Source organism: Anser brachyrhynchus (genome assembly GCF_964034855.1).
Source record: "Anser brachyrhynchus genome assembly, chromosome: 2".
Classification (NCBI taxonomy): domain Eukaryota; kingdom Metazoa; phylum Chordata; class Aves; order Anseriformes; family Anatidae; genus Anser; species Anser brachyrhynchus.
The window spans coordinates 147,404,648-147,432,578 of record NC_137695.1 but is presented as its reverse complement, the minus strand read 5'-3'; the positions used below and the strand labels follow the sequence as shown (position 1 = coordinate 147,432,578).

Genomic DNA, 27,931 nt, shown 5'->3' with positions numbered 1-27,931 from the left:
ACTGGTAAGACCAGCCTTCAGGAGTCTCAGGCCCCTGCGAGTAGTGGAAAAGTCTGAATGGAGCAAGGAAGACATCCCCTTGGTGGATAAGCATCAGGTTAGGGAACATTTAGACAAACTGCATGAGTATAAGCCCACAGGACCTGATGGGATGCACACAAAAAGTGATAAGGGAGCTGGCTGATGTCATTGCAAGGCCACTCTCAATTGCCCTTAAAAAGTCATTGTAATTTGGGAAATTTCCTGATGACTGGAACAGAAAAAATGCCACTCCTATCCTCAAGAGGGGCAAGCGTGATCTAGAAACTATAGGCTGGTCACCTCTGCCTCGATCCCTGAGAAGGTGATGGAGCAACTAATGCTGGAAACCATTTCCAACCATATTTAGGATCGAATGCCATTGGGATGGAATCCATGGTAAAATTGGATTTTCACAGGGGAAATCATACCTGCCTAAGCTGATAGCCTTCTATGGTGAATTGACTAACCTGACAGACAAGGAGAGATATAGTTTATCTCGAATTTAGCAAGGTTTTCAACCCTGTGTCCTGTAACACCTTCTTAGAAAAACTGATGAAGTACAGACTGCACAAGTAGATGAGGAGGAGGACTGAAAACTGGCTGATCTTCTGGGCTCAAAAGGTTGTGATCAGCAAAACAAAGTCCAATTAGAAGCCAGTCTCTCATGGTATACCCCAGCAGTTGACACTCTTCTGTTATCTTCATTAATGACCTACTGGGAATGATGGGATGGTGTGCATCCTCAGCAATGTGCTGGTGATACAAAACCAGGATGAGTGGCTGATGTACCAGATGGTCGTGCTGCCTTTCAGAGGAACCTGGACAAGCTGGAGAATATGGATGTAATGGAGCGTATGTCCATCAAAGGGCCACAAAGATGATTAAAGGATTGGAATGTCTCTCACACAAGGAGAGACTGAGAGATCTGGGCCTCTTCACCTCGGAGAAGAGAAGGCTCGGGGAGGATCTCATTAATGTGTATAAACACCTGATGGTGGGCAGTAAAGAAGAGGCAGCCAGACTCTTCTCAGCAGTGCTCAGTGAAAAGATACAGGCCAATGGCCGCAAACTGAAATACAGGAAATTCCGTTTATACTTAAAAAGAAACCGTGAGGAGTGATCAAGCACTAAAGCAGGTTGCCCAGAGAGGATGTGGAGTCTTCAGCCTTGGAGATACTCAGACCTGACTGGACATGACCCTGAACAACCTGCTCTGAGCAGGAGGTTGGACTGGACGATCTCAGAGCTGCTGTCCAGCCGCAGGGACTGCACGGTTCTGTGACTGCAGGTTACAGAGAGCACCGAATTGTTCCTGCCCACATCGAGTTGCAGTTCGGCAAATAATAGCAGAACCTGGGGTTGTTTAAACAAGTTATCCAGCTGTATTGACTCAGTCTGCCAGTCAGTCATGTGGACCTGCTACGGTAGACTGTTCTCCTATTAGGTTTGGCTCTTTCATTTTCTTTGAGGAATGCTGATGTGGTAAGGCTCAGCAATTACACGCTCCAACAGAGAGCAAGGAGGACACTCAGTGTTTCATTTTTCTCTGAAGAAAATGGACACAAGCATTTTTTCTAGAAACCGTAAATCTCCATCAGTACTCTCACATCTCCAGTACAAACCCAGCTGTGGCTATCTCTGAAACTGCCCAGTTCTGTGTTGGTGTGAGGAGCATTCCTTTGCCTTGTCTCTGATGGAGAACGCTAAAGATGCAATATAGTCTTCTAGTCCTTAAATGCCTAGTAGAGAAACCTGCTTCTGTTCTTGATGAATATTAAACTTTCTTTGGGCCAGCTGCCATTTATGCAGAGAAGGTAAAGAAAAGGAGATATGGATGATGCTTGTTGTCTGGAGCCCCAAAGTAAGTAGGTCATAAATCCCAGAAGACAGAAATAAGTTTCAATATGTGCATACAGATCCTCTTCACAGCATTTTCATTCTTATCTGTAATGTTTGCAATCCCAGCCATGAGGACAGACTGGGAGAAGAATTCGCTGAGCAGCCCTGCGGAGAAGGACTTGGGGGTTCTGGTGGATGAAAAGCTTGACGTGAGCCAGCAGTGTGTGCTTGCAGCCCAGAAGGCCAACTGCGTCCTGGGCTGCATCACCAGAGGGGTGGCCAGCAGGGGAGGGAGGGGATTGTCCCCCTCTGCTCTGCCCTTGTGAGGTCCCACCTGGAGTGCTGCGTCCTGGTCTGGGGCCCCCAGCACAAAAAGGTTGTGGGGCTGTTAGAGTGGGTCCAGAGGAGGGCCACGAATTTGATCAGAGGGCTGGAGCGCCTCTCCTATGGAGACAGGCTGATAGAGCTGGGGATGTTCAGCTCTGGGGAAGAGAAGGCTGTGGAGAGACCTCATTGCAGCTTTTCAATACTTAAAGGGGTCTTATAAAAAGGCTGGAGAAGGACTCTTTACACCATTATTTGTCTTCAGCCATTTTGTATCTTCTCTTGAAAATATAGGCACGAGTGATTTACATAGGTCTTTGTAAGGGTTGCACACTCAGGTCAGCCAGAATATAGCTATAATGTGTGCCCTGTTGAAAGGGAAGAGCAGTTTATGAATATATCTTCCTCCAGCTGTAGCTCTCCCATCCAAAAACATCCCTCTGCTCAGCTCCTCATCACTAGCACTGCTAGTGATTGCTGACCCTCAGTACATGCAGTCAAACTCTCATCTGCTTCAGTCAAAATGAGCTGGGTTGGCCACAGTCTTTTGTAGAAGCTGCGCAAGTTGACACAGCTCCTTTCAACCAAAGAGATCAGGAAGCAGTGAATGCACAGACAGGAAAGAGAGTGGCAATGTCTAAGTGGATGGTGACAAGCAGATCTGGGCTGAAGTGGCCGATAACTTGTTCCACAAGCACAGCTGCCGATAGAACGTGTAAATCAGCTGGGTTCAGTCACGGCAGTATGCTCTGCACTTCTCGAAAGGCTGGAGCTGGGATAGCAGAGGTGACTTAACCTTACACTGAGCCTCTCAGGACATCAACGAGAGGATGATCACCTGCCCCTGATGATGCAAAGTTCGTTTAAAACGGGTTGCACCTCTAAAAGCATACAGGCCCATCAAGCCAGTAGCAGCAGAAACTACCCTCACTTTCTTGTTGCCACACCATGCTGCCCAATTCCTTGTGCTAGCACACGGATTGGGGCCGTCACGCAGTGAATGACAGAAGGTAACTAATGGGGATGACACTCAACAGGTTTTGTGCCAGGTTAGTTTTCAAGTAGAGAGGAAGGCTATTGCAGGCTGAAGTTAGCAACAGAGGGCAGGAAGGTAAATCGCTGCTTTTGATAGCAATGCTAGATCAGCGTAGTTACAAGTGTTGATAAGATCACAGGATACTTCTGAGTGGAAGGGACCTCCGGAGGTTTCTAGTCCAAAATTCTGCTCCAAGCAGGGTCAGCTGTGAGATCAGAGCAGGTTGCTCAGGGCTTCATCCAGCTGGGGCTTGGATATCTCCAAGCATGGAGAATGGACCAGGTTGCTCAGAGAGTTCTTGCAATGCATGACTCTCTCAAGGTTTTCATTATACTCAGCCCGAACCCGATGTATTTCAATTCATGCATTATTTATCCCACCCACCCACCATACAATGCTGTGGAAAGCCTGACTCAAAATGCTGTTGTTCCTGGTAGCCACAGCTGGGATCCAAATATGAAGCCTCACCGCTGATTTTGGTCCGTCCTGCTGGGCAAATTGTCACAAATTTGCTTCAGGATGAAAATGGTGTAGCATGTCTCCATGTTAGCATAAAATTTCACTTTATTTTACCAGTAAGCAATGAATGAATTAAGCAGAACATCAGATCATTTGACGATGGCAACAGTCAGTACCACTCTCCGTGCATGACATAAAACATAGATGTTACTAGAGGGTGGAAGTAACTATGTGCTTATAACAGGATAGACCCTCAGTGTACAAATACTGCTGTCACCCCAGACATAAAAAGGTCGTATTAACCCATACATATCCCTTCCCCAGTTTTCTATCATAAGTGATAAAACATAATAAATTCCACAAATCTTCAGAGCATTTTAACAATCAAATTCCATTTTTTCCTTGCAAATAAAAGAAGACATTAGTTATTTACAAATCTCATTTTTGTCTATATTTTTAAAAAGAAATCAATTACTTTACAGATAAAATAATAGAAAACACCAGAAACAGCAAAAATAAGGATAAAATATGCTCTGAAGACATCCAGGGATCTTTTCTGAGTCTCCCACAGACTTCCAAATGCACTTCCTGTAGCATTATTGTGCAAGGTATTTTTGAGAATAAGGTGTGCAATATAAACAACACTAAGAATACGTTTCAACAACAGAAAATACAAAGAATATTAATTATACAATTACACTACTGCATTATTAAAACCTGCTTTACAGAGTCTTAATACAATTACACTACTGCACTATTAAAACCTGCTTTACAGAGTCTTAATGACATAAAATTGAAATAATATTACAAATATTTTAAACTTCTTTATTATTTTTCTGGCAGCTCCCAAAAATATAATCCTACAGTGATTAAAGAGTGAATAGTGCTTCTGAAGTCATTTTCAGACCCCATAAAACTGCTTCTGAATATTGCTGTTTACACTTTAACTTGGTTCATTCTATGATGGTAGGATTGGATCCATGCAAGCATAAAAATCTGTTACCCACAGATCATAGAATGGGAGTTCAGTCTTATCTCAGTACTAAAGTTCATGCTTTAGTTCAGTAACAGCCTTTGAATGGTTTTTATTTCACCACCGCAGCCTAGGCCCATTCAGCTAAGCAAATCTTGGCTATAAGCATTCACTCGTGGCTGTGAAGCTGTTCGCTGCTGGAGATACGCGGTGTCCGACTTGAGGTCCTTGATTTTCAGATGTTTGTTCAGCTGTTCATGAACAATGCCTCTGTGGCTTTGGATGTTTGGGCCCCCAAAATAATTAATCGCACTTAAAAGTCCTGGATCATACCTATATGGCAGAAGTACCTCACTAACAAGGTCATCAGATGAAGATGATAAAATCATGGAATGGTTTGGGTTGGAAAGGACCCTTAAAGACCACCCAGTGCAACTCCCCTGCCATGGGCAGGGACACCTCCCACCAGACCAGGCTGCCCAAAGCCCCATCCAGCCTGGCCTTGAACACTGCCAGGGATGGGGCATCCACAGCTCCTCTGGGCAGCCTGTGCCAGGGCCTCACCACCCTCTGAGTGAAGAATTTCCTCCTAACATCTAATCTAAATCTCCCCTCTTTTAGTTTAAAACCATTCTCCCTTGTCCTGTCATTATTTGCCCAATTAAACAGTTATTCTCCATCTTTTTTATAAGACCCCTTTAAGTATCGACAGGCTGCAATGAGGTCACCCCTGAGCCTTCTCTTCTCCAGGCTGAACATCCCCAGTTCTCTCAGCCTTCCTTCACAGGAGAGGTGCTCCAGCCCTCTGATCATCCTTGTGTACCTCCTCTGGACCCGCTCTAACAGCCCCACGTCCTTCTTGTGTTGGGGTCCCCAGCCCTGGACGCAGCACTCCAGGTGGGGCCTCATGAGAGCAGATCAGAGGGGCACAATCCCCTCCCTCCCCTGCTGGCCACCCCTCTGGTGATGCAGCCCAGGACGCAGTTGGCCTTCTGGGCTGCAAGCACACACTGCTGGCTCACGTCAAGCTTTTCATCCACCAGAACCCCCAAGTCCTTCTCCACAGGGCTGCTCCCAATGCGTTCTTCTCCCAGTCTGTCCTCATGTCTGGGATTGCCCCAACCCAGGTGCAGCACCTTGTGCTTGGTCTTGTTGAACCTCATTAGGTCCACACAGTCCCATTTATTTAGCTTGTCCAGGTCCCTTTGGATGGCATCCCTTTCTTCTGTTGTATCGACTGCACCACTCAGCTTGGTGTCATCTGCAAACTTGCTGAGGGTGCACTCGATCCCACTGTCTATGTCAGTGATAAACATACGAAACAGTGCCAGTCCCAAAACCCCAAGGGACACCAGCCATCACCAGCCTCCACCTGGACATTGAGCCATTGAACACCACTCCGGGTGCAGCCTTCAAGCCAATTTCTTATCCACTGAATGGTCCACCCTTCAAATCCATCTCTCTCCAATTTGGAGATCAGGATGTCATGTGGGATTGCGTTTAAGGCCTTACAGAATCACCTCCCTCGACCTGCTGACCACACTTCTTTTGATGCAGTCCAGGATACGGTTGGCTTTCTGGGCTGCAAGTGCACATTGTTGGCTCATGTTGAGCCTGTCAAGGTCCCTCTGGATGGCATCCCTTCCATCCAGCGTGTCAACTGCGGCAACCAGCTTGGTGTCATTGACAAACTCACTGAGGGTGCATTTAATCTCACTGTCCATGTCACCAACAAAGATGTAAAACAGTGCCGGTCCGCATACTGACCCCTGAGGAACACCACTTGTGGCTGATCTCCACTTGGACACTGAGCTGTTGACCACAACTCTTTGAGTGTGACCATCCAGCCAATTCCTTACCCAACAAGTGGTCCATCCATCACATCCATGTCTCTTCAATTTGTAGACAAGGATGCCATGCAGGACAGTGTCAAATGCTTTGCACAAGTCCAGGTAGATGATGTCAGTTGCTCTCCCATTATCCACCAATGCTTCAACCCTGTCATAGAAAGCTACCAGATTTCTCAGGCACCATTTCCTCTTAGTGAAATCATGTTGGTTGTCACCAATCAACTCCTTATTTTCTATGTGCCTTAGCATAGTTTCCAGGAGGACTCGCTCCATGATCTTACTGGGCATGGAGGTGAGACTGACTGGCCTATAGTTCCCCCGTTCCTTCTTTTTTCCATTTTTAAAAATGGGGTTATGTTTCCTCTCTTCCAGTCAGCAGGAACTTCATCAGACTGCCACAGCTTCTGAAATATGAAGGACAGTGGCTCAGCAATTTCATCTGCCAGTTCCTTCAGGTCCCGCAGATGCATCTGATCTGGTCCTACAGACTTATGAGTAAGAACATCACTGTGTTTTACATGAAGAACTACACAGCACAAAGGGATACTTAAATCTTAACGGCTTTTTTTTTTTTTAAGGTGAAAGGGGGATAAAAAGGGGAAAATGATGATTGATGATAGTGTAGTGATGTATTCGAGCCCTGCATGTAGGTTAGCCCTCTTCTTCTAGGAGAGCTGTGCTGTTGATGGATGTACTTTCATCTAATTTTAGCTGGCACAAGTCCTGCCTAGAAATGTTTTGAATGGCTAAGGAGATTTTGGTCAGTACTGCTTATTTCATCTGGAGACCTAGAGCAAAGTACACAGGAAGTGGACTTCTGCTGCGTCAAACCAAGTGTGTTTTAAGGAAGTTTGCTATACTTTCAAGAGAAAGTTTAGAAGAAATATATCTGGAGACAGACAAGGTAAAAAAAGAAGCAAGGAAGAGTGATGAGATAGCTCTTTCTGAGCTGAGAAAGCTGGTCTTTTTCTACTCTATAATTTAGTAGGGTGTTTTTAGAAAGTTAGCTAGCTCTCACTGATGTTTTTGAAAGCTACGCTCAAAACAGATTGTGCTTTACCCATATATTAATTGAATCAATTTGCAGCCTCTTTTCTCTAATGAGTGACATACATTAAATTACGATTTGCCTAGTCTTGACCAGAATTGTAGATGTTTTTGATGCTTTTAGATTTTGTTAAATACTAGGTTTCACTAGCTATCATGTAACATTAAATATAAAAAACTATACCTTTTAACATCTGTCATGCCCTATTTGCTGTCTAGTCACAGCCATAATTTTGCTGTTCTTCATCAGGCACAAAGCTGTAATTAAAAATTACAGGGCTTTTAAAGGGCTTCGTCAAATTGTACTCACTTGGGATGTCCTCAGGGCCCACAGCTGAAACGTAGTTACCAGTCAGAAATTCAGCATACTAATGGAGATAGGCTCCAGCTCTCCACATCCATACCATCCGAACTCCGAGCCTTGATTTATTCACGCCATGGCTTCTAACTCATTCTAACCAAGAAAGCAATGCTTCACATGTACACTAGTCAGATAATTGCACTAACTTACCTCCAAATACCATCATGATTAAATAAATAAAGAATGATGAGCCGAATACATAAGCTTAACACAAAATGTCATTAAAATCACAAAAGTTTATGTAGCGAAGAAGAAATTTCTGAAGGTTGTGTGTGTTACGTATTTGAAAACAATGAAACCTAGGAACACCGCATTATCTTGACAGAAAGTACGGGAGCATCAGCCCATTTCACACAACAGCTGGGATCAGGTGTGTGGTTGTGTCGTCTTCTGTAGTCTCTGCATATCCTCTCAATTATAATCACTTATAATGCATTGTGAGTATGCCTACTGCTTTGCAGATACATGAAAGACAAGGCTGCTGCTCGAGGGAGCTTGTATCTTGATTCATATACAACACAAAGGCTAATAGTTCAAATGCATATGAGAGCAAAGAACAATTGAGATCTTCAGGGCAAAGTTGGTAATAGAAGGCTTCAGGCCAGACTGGAGCTTTTAGGCTGTCCTGGATAGGCTCTGGTTTTTCTTCATAAAATAAATAATGAAGACCCAGTATTATTTTAATCACTTCAGATATTTCAGGAATGTCAAAATTCCTGGCATTTATGAACACCTTACTCATTTGCACACGTTATATTCTTGCACTCTAATTTGAACTCGTGGAGGTTTGTTTTGCAAAAACAACCTGTCCTGAATAATGCTCATTAGTTGCAATAACCAGTGCTAAAAAATAAAAAGAACATGTGCAAATGTTTTCATGCCCCACCTGTACATGCCCTTGAATACTCTGTCCCTCTGCTCTTGTCCTCTCAACTTCATTAATGACTTAACTTGGGTGGGTGAAGGAACTCAAAGACTCTTTCCGTGTTGGTTACTATTTGCTGATACGTTTAAAACCAAAGAAGACAGGTACTTTTGAGAGAGAATAATCTTTCAAAACCTTTTTGATATCTCAAAATGAAACTTAAAAAGGGTATAAATGCATTGCTTTTCAGACAGCAAACATCTCAGGGCAGGTCATGAGGGTGAGAAATGTTTGGTGTAAGGCTTGCGAGGAGTCAAAGTAAAGACTTGGTTAGGATGTTGCTAATCTCCTTCCATTTTTGGATTTTTTGGCTGACCTGTCACAGTGGGACAGGATGCACTCTACAGATACCTTAAAGGAGGCTGTAGTGAGGTGGGGGTTGGTCTGTTCTCCCATGTGCCTGGTGACAGGACAAGGGGGAATGGGCTAAAGTTGTGCCAGGGAAGGTTTAGGTTGGATATTAGGAAGAACTTCTTTACTGAAAGGGTTGTTAGGCATTGGAATGGGCTGCCCGGGGAAGTGGTTGGGTCACCATCCCTGGAGGTCTTTAAACGATGTTTAGATGTAGCCCTTAGTGATATGGTTTAGTGGAGGACTTGTTAGTGTTAGGTCAGAGGTTGGACTCGGTGATCTTGGAGGTCTCTTCCAACCTAGATGATTCTGTGATTCTGGATAAACATGGTGAACAGAGGAAGACTGAGGACCTCACGCTGTGGCGTGACTGTACCCAGAGGTGACGACGGCACGCTCCTGATGCTTTTCATGCTTTTCTCCCATGCAAAACCCCCTTTGGCCAGCTAGGGATAGCAATGCAACGGAGGGTCAACCCCTAAAGGCCTGCACCCTCCAGCAGCACCGCCGCCAAACCAAGCTACCACAGGCACCCCGTGCTCTCCTCCTCATCCTGGGGCCAACAACCCCTCAGGGGCCAAGGGGGGGGGGGTGGGGGGCGGCCATTTCGCCACCAGACGGCGGCGGCAGGGGCCCTGCCGGGGACTCCATTTCCCATGGAGCCGCGGGGGAGGCGCGGCCCCGCCCGGCTGTCAGCGGCCGCGCTGCAGGTTGATCGCGGCGGCTGCAGATGAGCCGAGCCCGTGCGCGGGCGGGGCGGGGGGGGGCGGCCGGGGCAGCGCCGCCGGGACCGGGGCCAGGACCGGGGCCGGGGTCGGGACCGGGCTCGGCGCACTATGCGAGGCCGGGAGGATGGCGGTGGAAGGTAAGGAGGGCTCGGCGTCCCTTCGCCCGCCGCCCCCGGGGGCCCTCCCGTGTCTCCTCCCCTCAGGGCTCTCACCTGCGGCGGGGACGGAGCGGCTTTGGGGGGCGGCACCGGGGGTGCGCGGCCATGGCCGGCCCCAAAACGGGGGCCTGGGAGGGGGGCAGGTGTGGGGGGGCGGGCTGCGGGCGGCCCGGGGCATGCAGAGCCCTGGGGGGTCGGCCCCGAGGTGCCGCCCCGTCGGGTGGGGGCGGCGGGTCTGCGCCTCCCTCCTTCCCTCTCTCCCTCCCTCCTTCCCTCTCTCCTTCTCCTTCCCTCCTTCCCAAATGCCCCCCCCCCCCCCCCAAGGCCCTGAGCTCCCCCCCCCGGGTTTCTGCCCCCCACTGCCGACCCTCGGTGCCTCCCCCACCGCCGAGGTCGTGAGCCCCAGACAGCCCCTGGCCCGGGGATGTGTGCCCCTTTGCCCCCCTTGCCCCCCCTGCCTTCCCCCCTTGCCCCCTTTTCCTTCCCCAAGCAGGAGGTGCCCAAATTCAAGGGGAGAGAGCTCGGTGAGCGGCCCGGCTCCTGGGGCAGGTGGCTGCTTCGTGGAGGTCTTCTGGTAGGTGCCACGCTGGTGGGTGCGTGGTCCCTCTCCGTGGAGCTTTTGGGGCGTTAATGGAGAGACGTGGGTCGGCGTGTGGGGAAAGGTGCATCTTCCTGCCTGCTGCCTGCCTCCGAACTTCGTCGTTTTCTAGCACTTAAGAGCGAGGCGCTGGGAATTGCTGCTTTCAGGGCCCGTCTTGCTCTCCTCTGCGCCCACAGGAGAGCTGTAGGAGTCCATGGTATGAAAACCAGCCCCACGGCCTCCCCCTGTGCATAGCCTGGGGTATGTCACTGTTTTGGGGGACGCTCAGCTTCAGGCAGCCCTCGTTCAGCGCTTGTTTCTCAGGTATGCTGAGATCTGTGGGTCCGTCTGAGGCCACCTGTGCCCATGAGGATCGTGCTGAAGCTCTTTTAAGTACCCGAGTGAGCAGCACAAATTAGTGCCAAGCTAAAATTTGGCCAGTGGACACCTTAGCATCCCTGCGAACCAACTTCCCAGGCAAACTTACATTAAGGTAAATAAAACCACTGTGTCTCAAAAGGTGTCTGTCCCAAGCTTCCAGCCTCTCCTTAAGTCAAACAGATCCTTTATGCCCAGGGTGCTTTGTTGAATAGCGGGTTTGGAGACCGTAACAGTGGAAGGAAGGTAGTGGTCCTGGATAAAAGCATTTCTTCTTCTGTGGCAAAAACTTAGCAATGGGAACTGCGCATGCGTGCCTGGTAGTGGGTAAGTAAATGAAACGGACTGCCATGCACCAGATGGTTCATACGCCAGCAGCAACCCCTCTTTCTGTGTGTCATCCTCCTTTATTCACTTGAAGCCCTTCTCAGTCTGTTTGCTAGATTTTTTCAGGTCTGGAATAATTCCTGTCATATCTGCAGTGCCTTCCATCAGAGAATCCCTAAAAGCTTTGTAAATATTAATGAAGGCAAGCTCTGCTAAACCTTTGGGAAGCAGTGCCTCTCCTTTCTCTTGAGCTGATTTGGGATTTGTTTCCTCTTTAACCCCTTCTTCCCGTTTCCTCTCCCCAGGACGCACCCCTGCTGTGGGCTCTCAGAACAGGCCTTCTCGTCTGTGTGTCCCACTTTCCCCTCGCTTTGTTTTCTTCCTCCCTCGACTTTTCTCGCCTTTGTGCTGCTGCACAATTCCGTCCCCCTCCCTGGCACAGCGAGGTGACTCCTTACTTCTCCAGCACAAGGAGCCGTGTGGCTGTGACTACTTTCTGTCAGCGCAGTGCGTGCACGTTTAAGCCCTTTTCTTATCCTTAATTTTCTTTTGGGACCGGGCTTCTTTGTGCGAACGCGCTTAAAAGCGTGCTTTTATCTTAATGCATGTTGCACAATATTGGAGCCCTGGGTGTGGGCCCTGTGCTTTTCATGACCTGTGCCTCTTGGCAGGTAACGCATGGCCCTTTTGTTAGGGAAGCCGAGCTTACCCTGTGTCCCTCGTGGCTCCTGTCACCACAGCATGTGGATTGTACTCTAGTCAAAAGTGAAGCTGCTGTGGAATTTTCCAAATTCAAAGAGTTTTGGAGAAAAAATGCCAATTTGCTGAACTCAATGTCTTGGACTTAGGAAACACAAACTGCTTTTTTTTTTTTTTAGTTGATTTGTTTGTTTTTGTTGGAAAAAAAATGTTTTCCTGCTTTGCTGCTTGGGATCTTGAGAGCGTAACCTTCTGTACATCAGCTCTGGAAGCTTGGTAATAAGGAAAGCCCTGGAAACCTGGCTTAAGTGGAATTTGTCCGGCCTCTCAGGCTCAGCTGGGAGCTTGGCTAGCGTGGACTTCCTGGGCCTTCAGAGCTTTTTTTTTTTTTTTTAATTTTTTTTTTAGTGTCACGAGGCTTCTGGACTGCCGGGCCTGCTAGCTGCTCGCGCGGGCTCACAAGCGGCTGGCTCTAGGACACAAGTGGCAGGGAGTGGGGGGGTCCCTGGGGGCACGAGGGAACCACAGGTCCTGGAGCATGGGAGTTCCTGGCGGGAGCCAACATCCGCTGCCTGACCAGCTCTGCCACTGCTATTGTTCTGGGGAAAACGCCTGGTCGGCAGCCTCAGCCACGAACCCAGAGACTTTTTTTTTTTTTTTTTTTACCCTCTTTTATTTCAGAAATGCTCCATGTGGCCGAAATGAAAGCGTTTCGTAACATATAGTTTGCGGAGAATCTTTGGGGGGAAAAAAAAATCAGACTTTATTTTAACAACCTGTTGAAATCTTCCCTGGGCTCGATTATTTTTAATGCTGTCTTAGGATGGATTGCTGGAGTTTGGTTATGGTAACAAATGTCCAGCAGTTTACTTAAAGAAAACATCCCAATTTTTTTTTACCGGAATAGCTGACAGAGATGGATTTGCAAATATGAAATAGGAATTTGGAGGATACCAGAGTTCCTTGGCAGTTGCATAACACATACCTGAGCAGGGGTTCAGGGGGACTCAGCCGGAATAGAGTTGGATCTTGGTTCACTCTACTTGTCCCAAAAGAGGTCTCGTGGACTGGGTGGTCCTTCAGGCTCGTAGTATTGGTGCTTGGGATGGATGAACATATCGGTGTCTGTGTGGGGAGAGAGAGTTTGCTCTCCTTAACACGAGCCCATCTAGATGGGAGCACTGCCAAGGTAAGTCTAATTTTAGACCTAGCAGTTTTGACAATGTTCCTTTAAGTGTTTTCCTCCCTCTAGTAAGAATGAAAGAACTAGGTCAGAGCCAGTCGAAAAAGGCTTTTGATCCCTGCAACAGTGTTCTCAAAAATATGTTATTATTTTTTTTTGCTCTTGTGCAGCAGAGGAAAAGGGGAAGAGAGAATGGTGACTTCCCCCCACAATCCTTCTTGTGCAGGAAAGCAAGAGACTGACAACAGCCAGCAGATAATGTATGTGTGCAGGTAATCCCACACAGTTCTGTCAGCTCCCCTGCAGCTCTGACCTGCAGTATCTTGCAGATTTCTGAGCAAAAAAAAAAAAAAGTGCTAATTATGTCACGGAATTATTTCCTAGCAAGTGTTTAGTGAAGCTTGGTCTAATGCCTTCTCTTCCATGCGTGTGCTTTGGAAAGTATATGCGTATGTTCATTGCTAGTCTCTTGAAAGCTGATGGAAAAATAAATTCTTTCCTGTCCTATGGCTCTTCTGCAGTGGTGGATCTGCCTGCTGGAGAACATTTTTCACTAAGAAGCAGAGACTTGTTGACATAAAATGACAGAAAGGCTCTGGCCTTGCCCCTTGGCAGTCCTGAAGGAGACTGGAGGCTCGGAGGAGTTGGGAGCGTTATGGGGTCTGGAGCCAAGGCTAACTGCTGCAAGACTTGACGTTTTCTGCAGCCTGTAACTGATCTGTGTCAAAGCAGTCCTGAATTTCAGCAGTGTGATACACCTGGGTGGAAAGCTTGCGGTGCTCAGCCAGCTCCGGCGGATATTGAGTGCTGCCACGTGTTTCCTCAGAGCCTTGAGATACGGTGAGCTCGTAACTTGCAGTGCCAGCTCTGCCAAGAATGTTAAAGCAAGTTCAGGACCATCAGAAAGAGAGCTTTTACTGAGTTTTAGTGTAGGTACCCATCGTGCTGTTCCACAGTGTGCTCAAAAGTACAACTGTCTTAACAAGTTTTCAGTTATTCAGCATTTCCTTGCACCTAAACCCACTCCAGGCTCAGACTAGATGTCTACACACCTAGGATTTCATGGAATCTGATCTAATACATGTTTTTTTCAGCAAAAATGCTTTGCCTAGCAAAGAAGTCACAAACCCTGCCATTCAAAAATAGTCTGTGCTTCCCTCGGTGCTCTTGTTTTCTTTAATAGTTTCCAACCACTCCTTAGCTTGAGGGGCTCAGGCACGTGGCTTGGAAGGAGCTGCCAGAGCTGATGTATGTGTCTGCCTCTCCAGCTCAAAGTGTCCCGTCAGATTATAGCAGAGGAGATTGATAGGACCAGTGGTGGCAAGGCAAGAGGAAGACCTGAACTGCAGCCTTTGATCTTCGTGCTGCTTCTGTATGTTACTTGGTGACCATTTATTGTAAAAATGCCTCAGCAGTTATGGGATTCCAGGCTGGAACGTAGCTCTTCTTCCACCCCCTTTCACGTGGCTGTCTTCCTGTTGGGCAGTAACATCTGTGCTCCTCTTTCTCGCTCAGCAGCAGCCTGACTTTGGAGGATAAGGCTTCCCTTCGTGCCCCCACCTCAGTATGCACGCAGCTTGGTGGCAGCGTGCTCCTCTGTGCTGAACCACTCCTTAGCAACTCAGAGAGGAAGGATCTACCTTTGAAAAGTCAGCTCTGTTGCAGTTCCTTGCATCTTTCAAAAGATAGATGGTTAACGATCCCTCTCCAGAGGAATACTGTAACTATCTAAAGCCAGAAGTCTGTTTTGGACTGCAGGCTCTCATTTTCAACAGGTACGCTGCTCTTCTCAGGCATCGTAGAGGGAAGCTGCAAGCTGAAGTTCAGGAGGTGCATTGCGGCAATCAGACACCCCAAAATTAAGCTGGTTCAATAAAGAACGGCACTATGCTGAAGTTTCCTTGGGTGAGTTTAGTCTGAGTGGCAAGGGGATATGATTTCAGGTTGTGTGGTCATTTTCCTCCACCTGCTTTTAGAAATGAACTCACATTAGGCAGGAATCAAGACAGTTTAGGCTTGGCATATCACTGCATTTTCCTTGGAGGAGATTTTGTTGTAGCACAAGTGTACCTGGAAACTCAGAAGCGTTTTCAGGTCAACCAATTCCGTGACTGTTTGTTCTTACCCTTCAAAACACCTGGAAGACTCCAAAGCTCCAGGAGGACATTGACTGATATAAATTGGCTGTTCTGATGCAATGGAATCCCATCCCAAGGATCAAACTTGTCTGGTGGTGGCAGTGATGTATGGGCAAAGGAAAGAACGGTGCTTTGAAAGTTCATGTACTTTCTCTACCAAGAAGAGAAAGCGAGAGTGCAAATGACAGAAGATAGATGTTATTTGCATTTCCTAACGTGCTGCTGGAAAGCACTGACAAAGCCTGTAGTGACACTGTAGGATCCCAAAATTCTTGCTTAAATGGAAGTTATGAAACAGAATTTTTCTTGATTTTTTTTTTTTTCCCTCGAGATGTCCAAGCAAGGTAGGTAACATAAAGGAGACTGTGTAGCTTTGTTCCTCCCACAGCTCAGTTTATGAGGGCAGGGCAGGCTGTTTGGAGCCAGTCTTTTGGACTTTGCAGGACTGCTTTGTCACAAGGTTACGACAGGAGAGCAGCAGTGAGAAGCACCGTAGGTAAGGCACTGCAGCCAGGTGGGAGGTGTAAGAGTTGCAGATTGGTGCAGGGTTTTCAGCTGATAGCCCTGGGGAGGGTTCTGTCCAAAATATCTTCTCAAGGCTTGCCAGCGAGTGCAGATGTAGGTGTCTGGGTAGCACTGGGAATCACTGTTTTGCCAGCTGGACTTTCAAAGTGCTACAGCTAGCTAGTAGAGCTGTCGGAGGGCTACTGCTCAGTGCCCAATCGAGTTTTGGGGTTAGGGGTGCTGTGTTTGGTTCTGGTGCTAACTTTCTCTGCTGTCATGGCTGAGACAACTTTAGCCTCCCAGCTTGTGCCCTGTCCCATCTCTCTGGTCTCTCTCTTTTTGCTCAAAGGATATGATCTTTGAGGCAAGGGCTCCTGTTTCGGTGAACAAGAGGTACTCAAAGGTTGGACTGAGCAATCCTATGGTGCGTTATTTCTCATGAAAGCTGTTGCCTTTGACTGGATACAGGTGTTTAGCCTTGAAGATTAAGAGTTGAACTACTCATCACTAAATTATGTGCTCAAAGCATGCAGAGAATGTAGAGGGAGTAGTTCTGGAAGGTGCCAAAGGCAAAGGTGGAGAAAAGGGCCAGAAAATGGAGTAATTTTGAAGTCTTCTGGAACCGTCTGGTTGGTCATGGTCAAAATAGCAAATAGAATTTAGGAACTATGAGGAGGAGCTCAAAAAAAAAGAAGCAAGGAACGTTTTTTTACTATTTCTTTGGATATTGCTCTTCTATTCTCAATGCTCCATTTGTTTTTTCTTGCCACACCCCAAAAAAGACACAGGGCTGGAAGGACTACAGAAAAGGGCAATCAGCTGGTTAGCGATACGGTATGTTTTCTGAGGGAAGGTTCTGGTTCTTTCACGTGGAAAAGAGATGACCATGAAGAGAATCCTTAGACATTGAGTGGTTTGGAGAAGGTGAAAAAGGAACTGGTTCACAAAGCAGAACAATGAAGGTATAGGCTTTTGTGCTTAAAAGAATAATAGTTTTTCAAATTACACCATTTCTAAGTTCAACCTTGGGTCGTTCCTAACACGCCAAGGCAAGTTTAATTCATGTACGTGCTGTTCTCGCGCTGTTCCCTTGAGTGGTGGCATATGGGGCAGGACTTTGTCAGACCCATCCTGATGACTTCTATGAGAAAATCTGACTTGTGTGCATCTGGAACAACCCCACCCAGCACAAAAGCCCGATTTGGATCGAGGCTGTACAGTCCCTCTCCTTTGCTCAGGGTCCTCGTTCTCTCTCCAGAAGTGTCCTGTGGCAGAAGGACAACAGAGGATGGTGAAGGAGGTGCTGTCAGTAGCTGCATGTTACCCGTCCGTGAGCTCAACTTGGCTTAAAAGAGCACGTTCGTCACGCTGGACAGCAGGAGATCGCTGTAACATGTGCTGCTCCTGGGTGAGGCAAGCAGGTGGGCAGCAGGACTGAATGTGGGCTGAAGTGAGCTCTGCATTCATCTGTGGGATCTAAAATGCTTGCAGGGAATATGTGGCTGAGTAGGAAAAGGGCTTGAGGATGAAATTTGGGGTGGATTGTAGCCTGTCTTTAGTGCAGTCCTATCCACCTCTGTCTACCTTGTTTGGTTTTCTTTTGGTAGAGGGCATTTTAGCTGAGTTGATTTGCTTCTCTGCAAATATCCTAGTAAAAGCAAGAAACAGACTTTAATAATGCTGTTTCAGAAATAAAAGGAATTTTAATGTGGGTAAATAGAAGCTTTCTCCTGGATTTTCCTCCAGCAAAATAATTGCATGCTCTCAGCTAATGGTTTGTCACTACAAGAGTCAGCTGTGGTACTGGAGGGAGTGGGACACAGTGGTATGAGTAAGCTGTAGGAGGTAAAGAATTTTGCCGGGGGAAGGCACGAAGGCATTTCCAGGCTCCTTCATTAAATGTGCAAGGGAAGGGATAGCCTTGAGGACTGACAAGAGGTGACTTAACAGGCAGTTGAGAGAAAGACAGGACTGGAAACAGAAGTCAGCTGCCAGATTGCGACTAGTTATGCTAGTGGGAATGGGTAACTGTTTCTTCCTTTGCATTTTGATGACTTTGTGCATCGTATGTAGGACAGGGAATAAAGCCTGGGTCCACAGCTGAATTGCAGCCGTTTCTGTTGCACGTGCTCAGCAGACACCAGCTTTCATTAGGTGCAGTAGGGCAAAGGTAAGAGATCTGTGGTGTGCGTGGGACAGCGCCCTGCCGATGCTGTAATACCTGTGTGCATCTGGGCTGGGCTTGGTACGTGCTGGATGGGCTCGCTGGGCTGTGCCACTGCTTGGCTGTAGAACTGGGTAGTAGTGCGGTTAGGATTGGAAGCTTTCTTAGAAATACAGGTTGTGGTTGACCATGACTTGCTAATCTCTACAGCAAAAATATTTAGGAGCTCATTTGATGACCACAAGACAAGTTTGCTCCAGGAGTAGTGGAACCAATGAAGGCTTGTGTCTCACCCAGTTGAATCATAGCATCATTAAGGTTGGAAGAGACCTCCAAGACCATCAGGCCCAACCATCCCCCTACCACCAATGTCACCCACTGAACCATGTCCTTAAGCACCACGTCCAACCTTTCCTTGAACACCCCCAGGGACGGTGACGCCACCACCTCCCTGGGCAACCCGTCCCAATGCCTGACTGCTCTTTCTGAGAAGAAATGTCTCCTCATTTCCAACCTGAACCTCCCCTGGCTCAACATGAGGCCATTCCCTCTGGTTCTATCACTGGTTACCTGTGAGAAGAGGCTGACCCCCAGCTCCCCACACCTTCCTTTCAGGCGGTTGTAGAGAGCAATGAGGTCTCCCCTGAGCCTTCTCCTCTCCAGACTAAACAACCCCAGTGCCCTCAGCCGCTCCTCACAGGACTTGTGCTCCAGGCCCTTTTCTATCTAATTTTGTGTTCACTCTGAAATCCTCAGTGGGCAACAGCCAGTGGTGTCTAGTCGGGAGTTTGCACAAGTTGTTTGGTGTTGACTGCAATGTATGGTGGATTCTTTTCCTCCAGTGAGAGCATTAATTCAACTCTCTTCCCCTCTGTCTACCTCTTGATTTGTGTTTTTCATACTCGGGCCTCTTACCTCCTGTAACATCCTCTTCGACTGCAAGGCTGTGCATCTCACAAACCTATCTGAAATCCAGGGGAGTTGTTCACTTTTCAGGAGAAACTTTGCAGATGCTGGCATAAGCCTTCTTATTAACAATGTTTTGCAAAGTGATTTTATCCATACTTGAAACAATGGATTACAGCACATAAGAGTTGGTAGTATGTTCTTGTGTATACATGATGCATGTTACTTATTGACCTTTTTTTTTTTTTCCCCACTAAGATCCATTTTACTATAAGCTAATTTCGTAGCTCTTTAGTTCCCTGTCTTTGTCACCATTTTCTTCTTCCTGTATACCTGCGCTGGGTTTATGATAGACTTGCCTTACTCACTGAACTGGCCCATTTTTCAATGAGCCTCTCTGTTGCCAGTGTGAATTCAAGAGCTGCTTGCACCAACTGTACGTGTATTAAAATAGAATGAAAAAATGCTTCAGAAATAATTTGGCTACCCAGCCCTTGTCTCTGCTTTTCATCACGCGATCCTGTTGCTGTTACAGAAGGCAGATCTTGCATTGCCGAGGCTCCAGGGCCTGTCTAGCCCAGCGATAGCCAGTGCAGGCTGTGTCCTGAAGAGCAGGTGGAACAGAAACCTTTTGGTTTACAGCATTGCTACAGTCTGTGAAATAAGAGATGGAAAGTGGGTATTGCCTTACATAAAATAAATGAGTAGTTTCCAGTAGGAAAATTGTCAAAAACGCAAGAGTAAATTTCTTAACCGAGTAGACTTAAGTGAATACAAATCCTGGTGGGACAAGGGTCTTTAAAGGCAAACTTGACATACACAAAAAGATTTCTCATTTTGGACTTGGTGTTTCTGTTCAGTAGACAAGTAGGGAGTATTTCTCCTCTTTATACACCTAAGATTTGCATGCGCTTCAACCAAATTACAGAATTATTTGCTCAGTTTGATTAAGACTGAAACTCTGAAGATACTTGTTCTGGTTGTGTGATGTATTTCTGATGCTATACACGACTCATTGCTATCAGCTGCCTCTTACAACTGAGGTGTAAGAGGTATGTGGAGTGTAGGCAGCCCTTTTTGCGTTCGGCTTTCATTTTGGGCATTCTTTCTTTGTTTTTTGGAGAGAGTGAATGGCTTGTAGTATTAATTTCCTTGGCACTGTGGTGTAACCACTCAGTTGCCCCGCTAGAGAGGTTCAGAGCTAGCTGCATCGGGAGCGTGGGTACTTTTAGGCTTTGCCTTGCTGTCCCTGCCTGCCTGAGCTCTGAACCCAAACCACCTGGTGCAGCTCATCGGTTGGACCACTTCGCAAAACTCCCCGCAGCTCAGCCCTGGGTTTTGGCACAGCCCGTTTGTGTTTGTGTAACGCTCGTTTCTGATGCTGACCAGCAGAAACAGGTAACTTGGCACCGGTATTACTCCAGCAAAGTACTTCAGGGCTTCACCCTTCAAGGAGGTTTCTGGTAAGTCCACATTGTCTGTACTGAAGCAGAAGAGATCCTGATGGACTTGGGGCTTCTTGGTCTGTGTGAATGCAGCTGAGACCATTAGAGAGGCAGATTGGAGAAACGGATCTAAGCAAGATCTTGAAGGTTGCCAGCAACCTGGATGGCAACGTAAGCAGCAGGATGGATTCACGTGAGGCTTTGACTACCGCTTCAGCTGGCCCAAAGTGAAGAATTGGTGGGACTGCGTGGGTTTACGTTAGCTGGAGGTTGCACTGCAGGGAGAGGTAATTTCTGCAGGCAAAAGCCAGACAGTTTCTCAAACTAGGAACAGACTGATGAGGTGAATGGACCAACCAGGAGTTACAGAAACAGATTACTGTGGGAAAACTTCCTGCTAGATAAAATAGTCAAAATATTCCTATATTTTACGGCACTAATTAAGGTCATTAGTGGTGTTAGTGGTTTTAGTAATTTTTTTTTCTTTTAAAAAACTCAGGTTTGACAATCTTGGGAATAATCCCATGTTTTCTAGGGATGTTCAGAATTACTAATGTAGTACAAGCTTCTGGAAATTTGGGAAGGGCTTTGTGATGCAGCTCCTTCTTGCTTGCTTGGTCAATACGAGCAGCCATCTGTCTGGAACAAGACCTGTTCTCTATGTCAATGTCTCCCTGATTCTGATCAATGCAATTGAAGTGGATTGTGAATGATACCAACCAAAAAGCCCAGTGGAAGCTGTTTGACCACTCAGTATTGAAATGCAGCACCTGGAAGTGTGCAGGAGCCTGGCTGAAAGAGCTGACCGCAGAATTTTGTGTGGTTGGAGATCTGATCGGCCTTTGATGAAGAACCAAGCCAAGATGGAAAGGTGGACTGTATGGACACAGCTCCTAGCATTTCAGAGCTAAGTCTGTGGCATGAATACATGAAAGGGAGCTTGCATGCTAGCAAGTATTTTACATTTGAAAGTTTTCTAACAGTTTAGAGGTTGGATGGGTGTCTCCTGTACGCGCTTTTTGTCTCCAAAGAGCAAAAGCTAGCACATGACTGTGATGCACGCAGAACAGGGCAGATGAGTAAGAAGATGCTATTTTTACTCGATCGCTTTTCAGAATAGAGCAATTGTTATTGCGTGCAACTCAAGCACTTGCCAAGTATGCTTTAATGCAGTCTTAATTGATCTCCTTAAAATTTTGAGCAGCCAGCAGTGTTCCCACTGAAACAAGTAGCTCAGAAATGTTTGATGCGGTAGGCAGTGGAGCGCGCAGAGGTAGCGATTGATCCTGGGTTTGATCTGCTACGCCTTGAGCCCCCAGATGGAGAAACCGACTCCCCATCTGGTCACGCAAAACTTTGGATGTATCAAGGCTGACTTCTGAAGAGTGCCTTGAGGCTTGTCTCAAGACTTTCAGAGTGTCCTCTAGTCAAATGCCGGGCCTCCTCCCAGATGCCAGCAGCTTGCTGTGGCCCTTGGTGACTGCTGTGTACCATCAGGCGTGCTCAGACAAGCTGTTTCCTGGCTGTTTGCTGTCCATGAGGCAGACGTCGATGGGAGGAAGGCAGCTAGGGGAGCAGAGGCTTCGCATTGCCCTGCGAGCTCCTTCAGAGCTGTGTACGCGTGCCGGAGGGGAGCTGTGTGGGTGCAGGGCTCTGCTCCCCATCAGCTTCTGGAGGGCAACAAATTCTCCTGCTCTGTCTGCTCAGAAAGGAGCTGGGTTTGCATTCTAGCTTATGGGAAAAATACCCTGTGTTGCATTAGTTTTTTTCCTTCCCTAGTCTTTTAGGGCAGATGTGGTCATTTTTTCCCTTTTGGGTGCTCATTTTACTATTTTCTCACAGTTTCTGACTCTCCTAACTTGGCAGATCTAAGCAGCCTTTCCTTTAAAGTTCTGGAGAAGGGGATATTTTCCTGTAGATTCAGCTCTGCCATTGAGGTAGGAGTACAAGAGCACTCGAGAACCTTTGTTTTTAAATAATGGTTGGTTTTCTAAATGTAATCTGTGGATCTCTGTCATTGTGTCTGCCAGCACCATTTGTCACGCGCTTGCTGCTCCGCGGTCGGTGCTGTGCAGAGCACCCAGCCTCCCTCCCCAAAAGGAGAATGTTCCCACCGCAGAAAGCTTTCAGTCCAAGCAAAATAACAATTGTTGGGAAGCATGAAGACAGACGCGGCATTAATCAGCTCTTAGGTGGGGTTTTCAGCACGCTGCCTAGCTGGTAGGCATGAAGGGAAAGGAGAATTTCAGCAGTCTAGAAGGGGATGGAGACTTGTTACTGCGATATAGGGATGATGTATGGAATAAGATCAGGAGAGATTCTGCTTCAAAATCTAATGATGCTACTGATATGTGTATCGTTAGGCTTGTACTGTCAACTGGTATGAAGTGGGGTTTGGAGGCCTGATGAGCTTTTAAAGTCTGCGAGTGCTGAGATGGAGTTGATCTGGCAGAACGAAGAAGCGCTGGGGCTGTTGTCAAAACAGTGGTATGGGGAAATGGCAGAGGGTGGGGGAAGGTAGTGGTAGCCAAGGGCAGGGTAGAGAGAGGTAGGAGGCTGGACAAGTATTTTAGCAAGAAACTCCCGTGTCTGTAGTTAGAGAGAAGAATCTTTTTCAGACATCCTGGAAGAGATGAGCTTTGCAATTAAGAGTCAGCTGGGAGGATCAGAGAAGTCGGGCTGTGATAAAGTCGGTGATTTGAGATCTCTTGGAAGAGCTGCTTAGATCAGTTCTAGAGAACTTCAGTCCTGGAAGCTGTCAGCCCCTCGGCCCCTTTAGCTTTGCATAGTCAGTCCTGAAGTTTTGAGCTGGTCTTATCTGGCTGCAATTATGCAAGGTGCTGATTTGAGAAGAGGGTATGCTGTTACTGACCAGACCTTCACCTTTTATCAAATCTTGAAAGGGAGCAATTATGGTCTGTAATGACACTTTTTAAAAAAGCAAGAGCTCTGCCTGCTCTAGAAATGAAAATAAGGGATTTCGGTCTGCTAACCGAAAGTAACAGAGAACGCAAGAGAATGCTCTTTCCTTCTTTGTCTCTGTGTAGCTGAGAGCTGGAGGCAGCACTGGAGAAAGGCGATAGAGCTGGCCACCTGATGATGCCTCCTGACAGAGATGTTAGCTTTGCCAATTGACTGAGGTGATACTTATTCTCACTTCTGCATATTTTCCTCCAGTCTGCCTTCTCCCCGTGCTGAGGCTCTTGCTCTGGGCTTGCCTTCCGGAAGGAATGCTGACAGTCCCAAGCTTAGTGGTAAGCCAAGACTGTGACGGGGGGGAAGAAGGAGAGGTGAACTCTTTCCTTCTCCCTCTCCTCCTAGAAAATAAATTAAAAAGTTGTTTCTTTCTCCCACCCTAACACTGGCAACTTCAGAGAAGTCTTTTCTGAGGCAGTCCCTGTTTCTTTTGAACAGTCACATCTTTTCAATGAAGAGGTAACGGGAGCGTATGTAGTTGCCAGCAGCCTCTCCAATTTATTTTTCCTTCTGTATCCTAAAGGAGCCCAAAATAAAGCATTGCTGAAACAGCGCTACCATTCTTTACTCTTGAAAGAATGATGGGCTAAGAGTCGAGCAGCGCCTTGCCACGTGATTCATCTTTTTCTTAAGCCATTCAGGTGATGATTATGCTACCACGTTACCAGAAAGCTGGGTCGCTTGCTCCCTGTGCTGCACAGCAAATAGGTGCTGTAACCTAGAAGGCTTTCCTTGTCGGCTTCTGTTGTGCATCCCGTCCTCCTCCCGAATCTGTATTGTTCGGGGCCACTGGGAAGGGAGGGGTTGCAGTCCACAGGAAGCTTGCTGCTGGCAGCCTTCTTGCAGCCAGCTCGAGTCCCACTGGGCTTTGTGATTTCTCTCTGGTGAGCACTGAAAGGAGGCTGGCAGCCACAAGCTGCGCGTTTCTGGATGCTGCTGTGGTGTGTTAGCGTTCGGAAGGTGTGCTCAGGAGCCCTCCTGTTGGGCTAGGCAAGATACTTGCAGGAAAGACAGTTTGATAGGTATTTTATGGCCCCCATTCCTTACCAGGCGTCTTTCACTGCTAGTTTCCAGCCTCTGCTTGAGCAGGGTGTGCTGGAAGGGAGTGCTTTTACAGGGTGGTTAGGGTATCTCCTTTTTTTGTGTGTGTGAAGGAGGGGAATTGCAGTCTTAAATCTGGCCACTAACAGAACAGTTTCCATATGTATACTTCCATATGTATTGGGATGTGGAAGCCTGTCTTGGTGCATCACATCTATTTTTTTTCTGTAGTCTGGAGGGTAAAGTAGTCATTAGTAATGACTTTTTTTCTTTCAGGTAGGCAAATATGATCTAGAAGAGATAGATCATGACAGGTGAGTATGATCTAGGAGACAGGGATTTTTTTGGTGTCCTTACACACACACTGGAATGTAAATATAAAGCACACAACAGTCTCTTCGAAACCTCCCTTGGGAGCTTAAAAGTGTTAAAGGCTCCATCATAACAGCTCGGCAGGTTCGTGGTATGGGAACATAATGGCCACGCAGCCAGAGCAGGTGAAGCCTGTAAGCTTCGCTGCAGAAGTAAAAGGGTTTTGATATTTTTTTCTGTTGCAGAAAGAGGTTCTCTAAGGGAAAAATCAAGCAGCTGTGTTCAAGTTTAGCTCCACTGTGGTCTTGTAGCCATGATAAAAGCAAAACCCAGGGAGAGGTAGGCATGGTGTGTATCTAGAAATAAAGGACTCAAAAGTTAGGAAATGCTCCTACTGAGATTAATGTTTAAGTGTTTGTGTTTTGGGTTGACACAGTGGTGTGGCTGGGAGAAGGAGGAGGAGGAGAGGAGTGCCTTGCAGACAGTCGTCTGTGTTCCCTCCTCAGCGGTGAGAGGCAACGTCAGCACGAGGAGACTTGGGTTTTGCTTTGCCTGCGGCCAAGCTCCAGAATTGGTTTGAATGAAGGAAGAGAGACTTTCAAATCAAAGAGCTGCAGCTAGGCTTGGGGAAGAACTCTTTAGAGCTGCCTTGGGAAACTGGGCTCTGTAACAGCTCTCTAGGAAGGAATTGCGGATGCCTGGCCTGCTAAAATGAGACAAGAAGATGGCAAATAGGAGCAACAGCCATGCAGACGGCTGCAGACCTCCTTTCCTTTACATGCCTTTAGGTACCATTACAGCCACTCACAGTAAGAGTGAAATTTAGTTCCCTTCCAATTCTGACTTTTACTGGTTTTCTGTGGGCCAGTGACGGATTTTTTCATTCTTCTGCAGGTAATGGGGAGATAATGCGATTTGTAATAAAACGTGGCAATTCTGTGCTTCTTTCCATCGCTCGGTGTTGTTAATGAATTACCCTTCATAATGTTCTCTTGACTTGAACATAGACTAAGTTTCCATCCCTAACTTGCAGATGTAGGTATTGTAGGCCTTGTACAAATCACTCACTGTTTACAGGTATTTGGGTGTTTTTGAAATCCCAAGGGGGAAAAGGCAAAATTTTGGTCTTCTGGGTTTGCTTTAATTCTTCACCAAGGAATTTCTGTTATTTAGGCTCAAAGTTTTCAGTTGGATTTCAGGTGTATGGGTATTCAAAAGGTGCTGCAGCTGAAGGACCCTTTGCTTTCGGAGCCTGCTGGGGCCTGTTTTCCGTGAGAGGCTTTCGGGGCCTTTCACGTAGCTGCTAAAACTGGCAGTTCTCATTCCTTCCCCTGCTCCCCACCCTTCGCGTCTAAGCCAAGCACGAATAAAAGGGCAGCTTTTATTTCGGTTTCACATTGTTTTTTGGGTTTCTATTTGGGGCTGTCAAAAATTGCACCACAGCATAAGAGCAAGGAAGCTCGGGCCATTAACTGAGCTGCGCTAGAGGTAGCGCAGTTACCCGTGAGCAGGAATACAAAAACCTGATCCTTGCACCAAGGGAAGTCGCCTCAGGATCCGTACGTTTTAAAATCTCTGTGTGTGCCAAGAAGGTTATTAAGGCTGCTTCTCTGAGTGCTGGAACCGTGAAATTTCAGGCAGAAAACAATAAACCACCACCATAGTTCTAAATGTGCGTTTCTGTGGGATGGTTTGCATTAGTTTCCTTTTTTTTTTCCCTCTGGCTGCTTTCCTTATTCTGCTATCATTAGTCCACACCTCATTATATGCTCCTAGAGAGTACATCCCTCTTGCTTGTTAGGATGGTGTGGGTGGTGATTTGCAGCGGCACAAAACGCTGAAGGGAGATAAGCAGCTGGGTGAGGCATTACTCTATGCAAAGACCGACTTGCTGTGCACGGCTTACTTACCCCACGTTGTTTAGAACCTTGCATGTTATAGGTAATGGAAAATGCAATAGGAAAACTTCAGCTTATTTGCCTGGAAAGGAGAAAAAAGGTATGACTGAAGGATAAGTACATGGGATAGATTGTCGTACACTAGTAAAAGTTGTAAGCTGGGGGACTCTGTAGTGATGCCAGGAGAATATAGTTTGACACAGAAGCCTGCACAAAATAGCCTTATACAGTGTTGCATTACCCTTCATTTTCTTCCTCAAATATCATATCCTGGATCAGTGTCAAGCTACAGACAGTTCTTTTGCCATTATCTGTCATAACTCTGTTACTGTATGGCGTTTCTTAGTACTTTGTGATAAATGTTTGCAACATTTGGGTTCTTCTTTCCTAAGCAGTGTTTTGTTTTTGTTTTTGTTTTGTTTTTTTCCCAGCTATCCATTGCAATCTGAATCCGAATGGTATTGATCACCCTGTCCCCACAGAAGGCATTAATCTGCAACTTGAAGGTGAAGGAGTTGAATCGCCCTCTGCGAAGAACACCAGTGCTCCAAAAGGGCCTGAGTCAAAAGAGACACCCAAAAAGCAACAAGTGGAACCAGAAATATCTAAGGTAAGAAGAGCTGGATCCTAACTTATTGTGGTGAGTCTTTAAGAATCCAGGCATTCTGAAGTCCTGACTACTGCTTAAAAAGCATTTATCATCCTGTTAAAGACATACGAAGGTACAAAAATAAGTCTAAGGAAGTGGGTGTTACGGAAGGGAGGTATTGCTGTGGAATTTTTTCACGCACACCGTGGACACTGCACTATTTTATTTCTCTCTATGTGAAGATAATGATAAATAATGAAATTGCTCTTTTTCAGGCTTTATGAAGACCTGTTTTCAGAATGACTTGAGTAGCAACCAGAATGGCAATAGATAGTTATTTTTTTTGTTGTTTGTTTTTCCTGGAGCAGGTAAAGGAAGAGAGAGGTTTGAATGTATGGATTTTTATTTTGATAACTGAATTCAATAAACTTTTAACTAATTTTAAGTAAAATACCCTGTCAGTTCTTATGTATCTCGTATGTCAGTGAATAAACACACTTCACAGGTGAACCATAAAGACAAATGAAGCGTCTGCACTCGTTCATAAGCTGATGAGAGTTTTGCTATTTCTTGTTTGTGTGCAATAGACATGACTGTGAGGTGCAGGTGAATATGTCTGCTCCAGACCCTTCAGGTATAGAACAATAATTTCTCATATGTTGTTCTAGTTAAGAGTGTATCTAATATAAGAGAATATTTTTTAAAAAATACTAGTAGTT

General features: G+C 46.6%; 1 protein-coding gene across 1 annotated transcript in view; it reads left to right on the top strand.

Annotated features, from left to right (window-relative positions):
- The first annotated feature begins 9,871 nt into the window (after nt 1–9,871).
- SAMD12 (sterile alpha motif domain containing 12) overlaps nt 9,872–27,931 on the top strand; it is a 175,151-nt gene continuing 157,091 nt past the window's right edge. The window contains 2 exon segments of the mRNA XM_080582046.1: nt 9,872–10,051; nt 27,055–27,233. Of these exon segments, the coding sequence (XP_080438172.1) occupies nt 10,039–10,051; nt 27,055–27,233 (192 nt within the window). The 5' untranslated portion in view covers nt 9,872–10,038.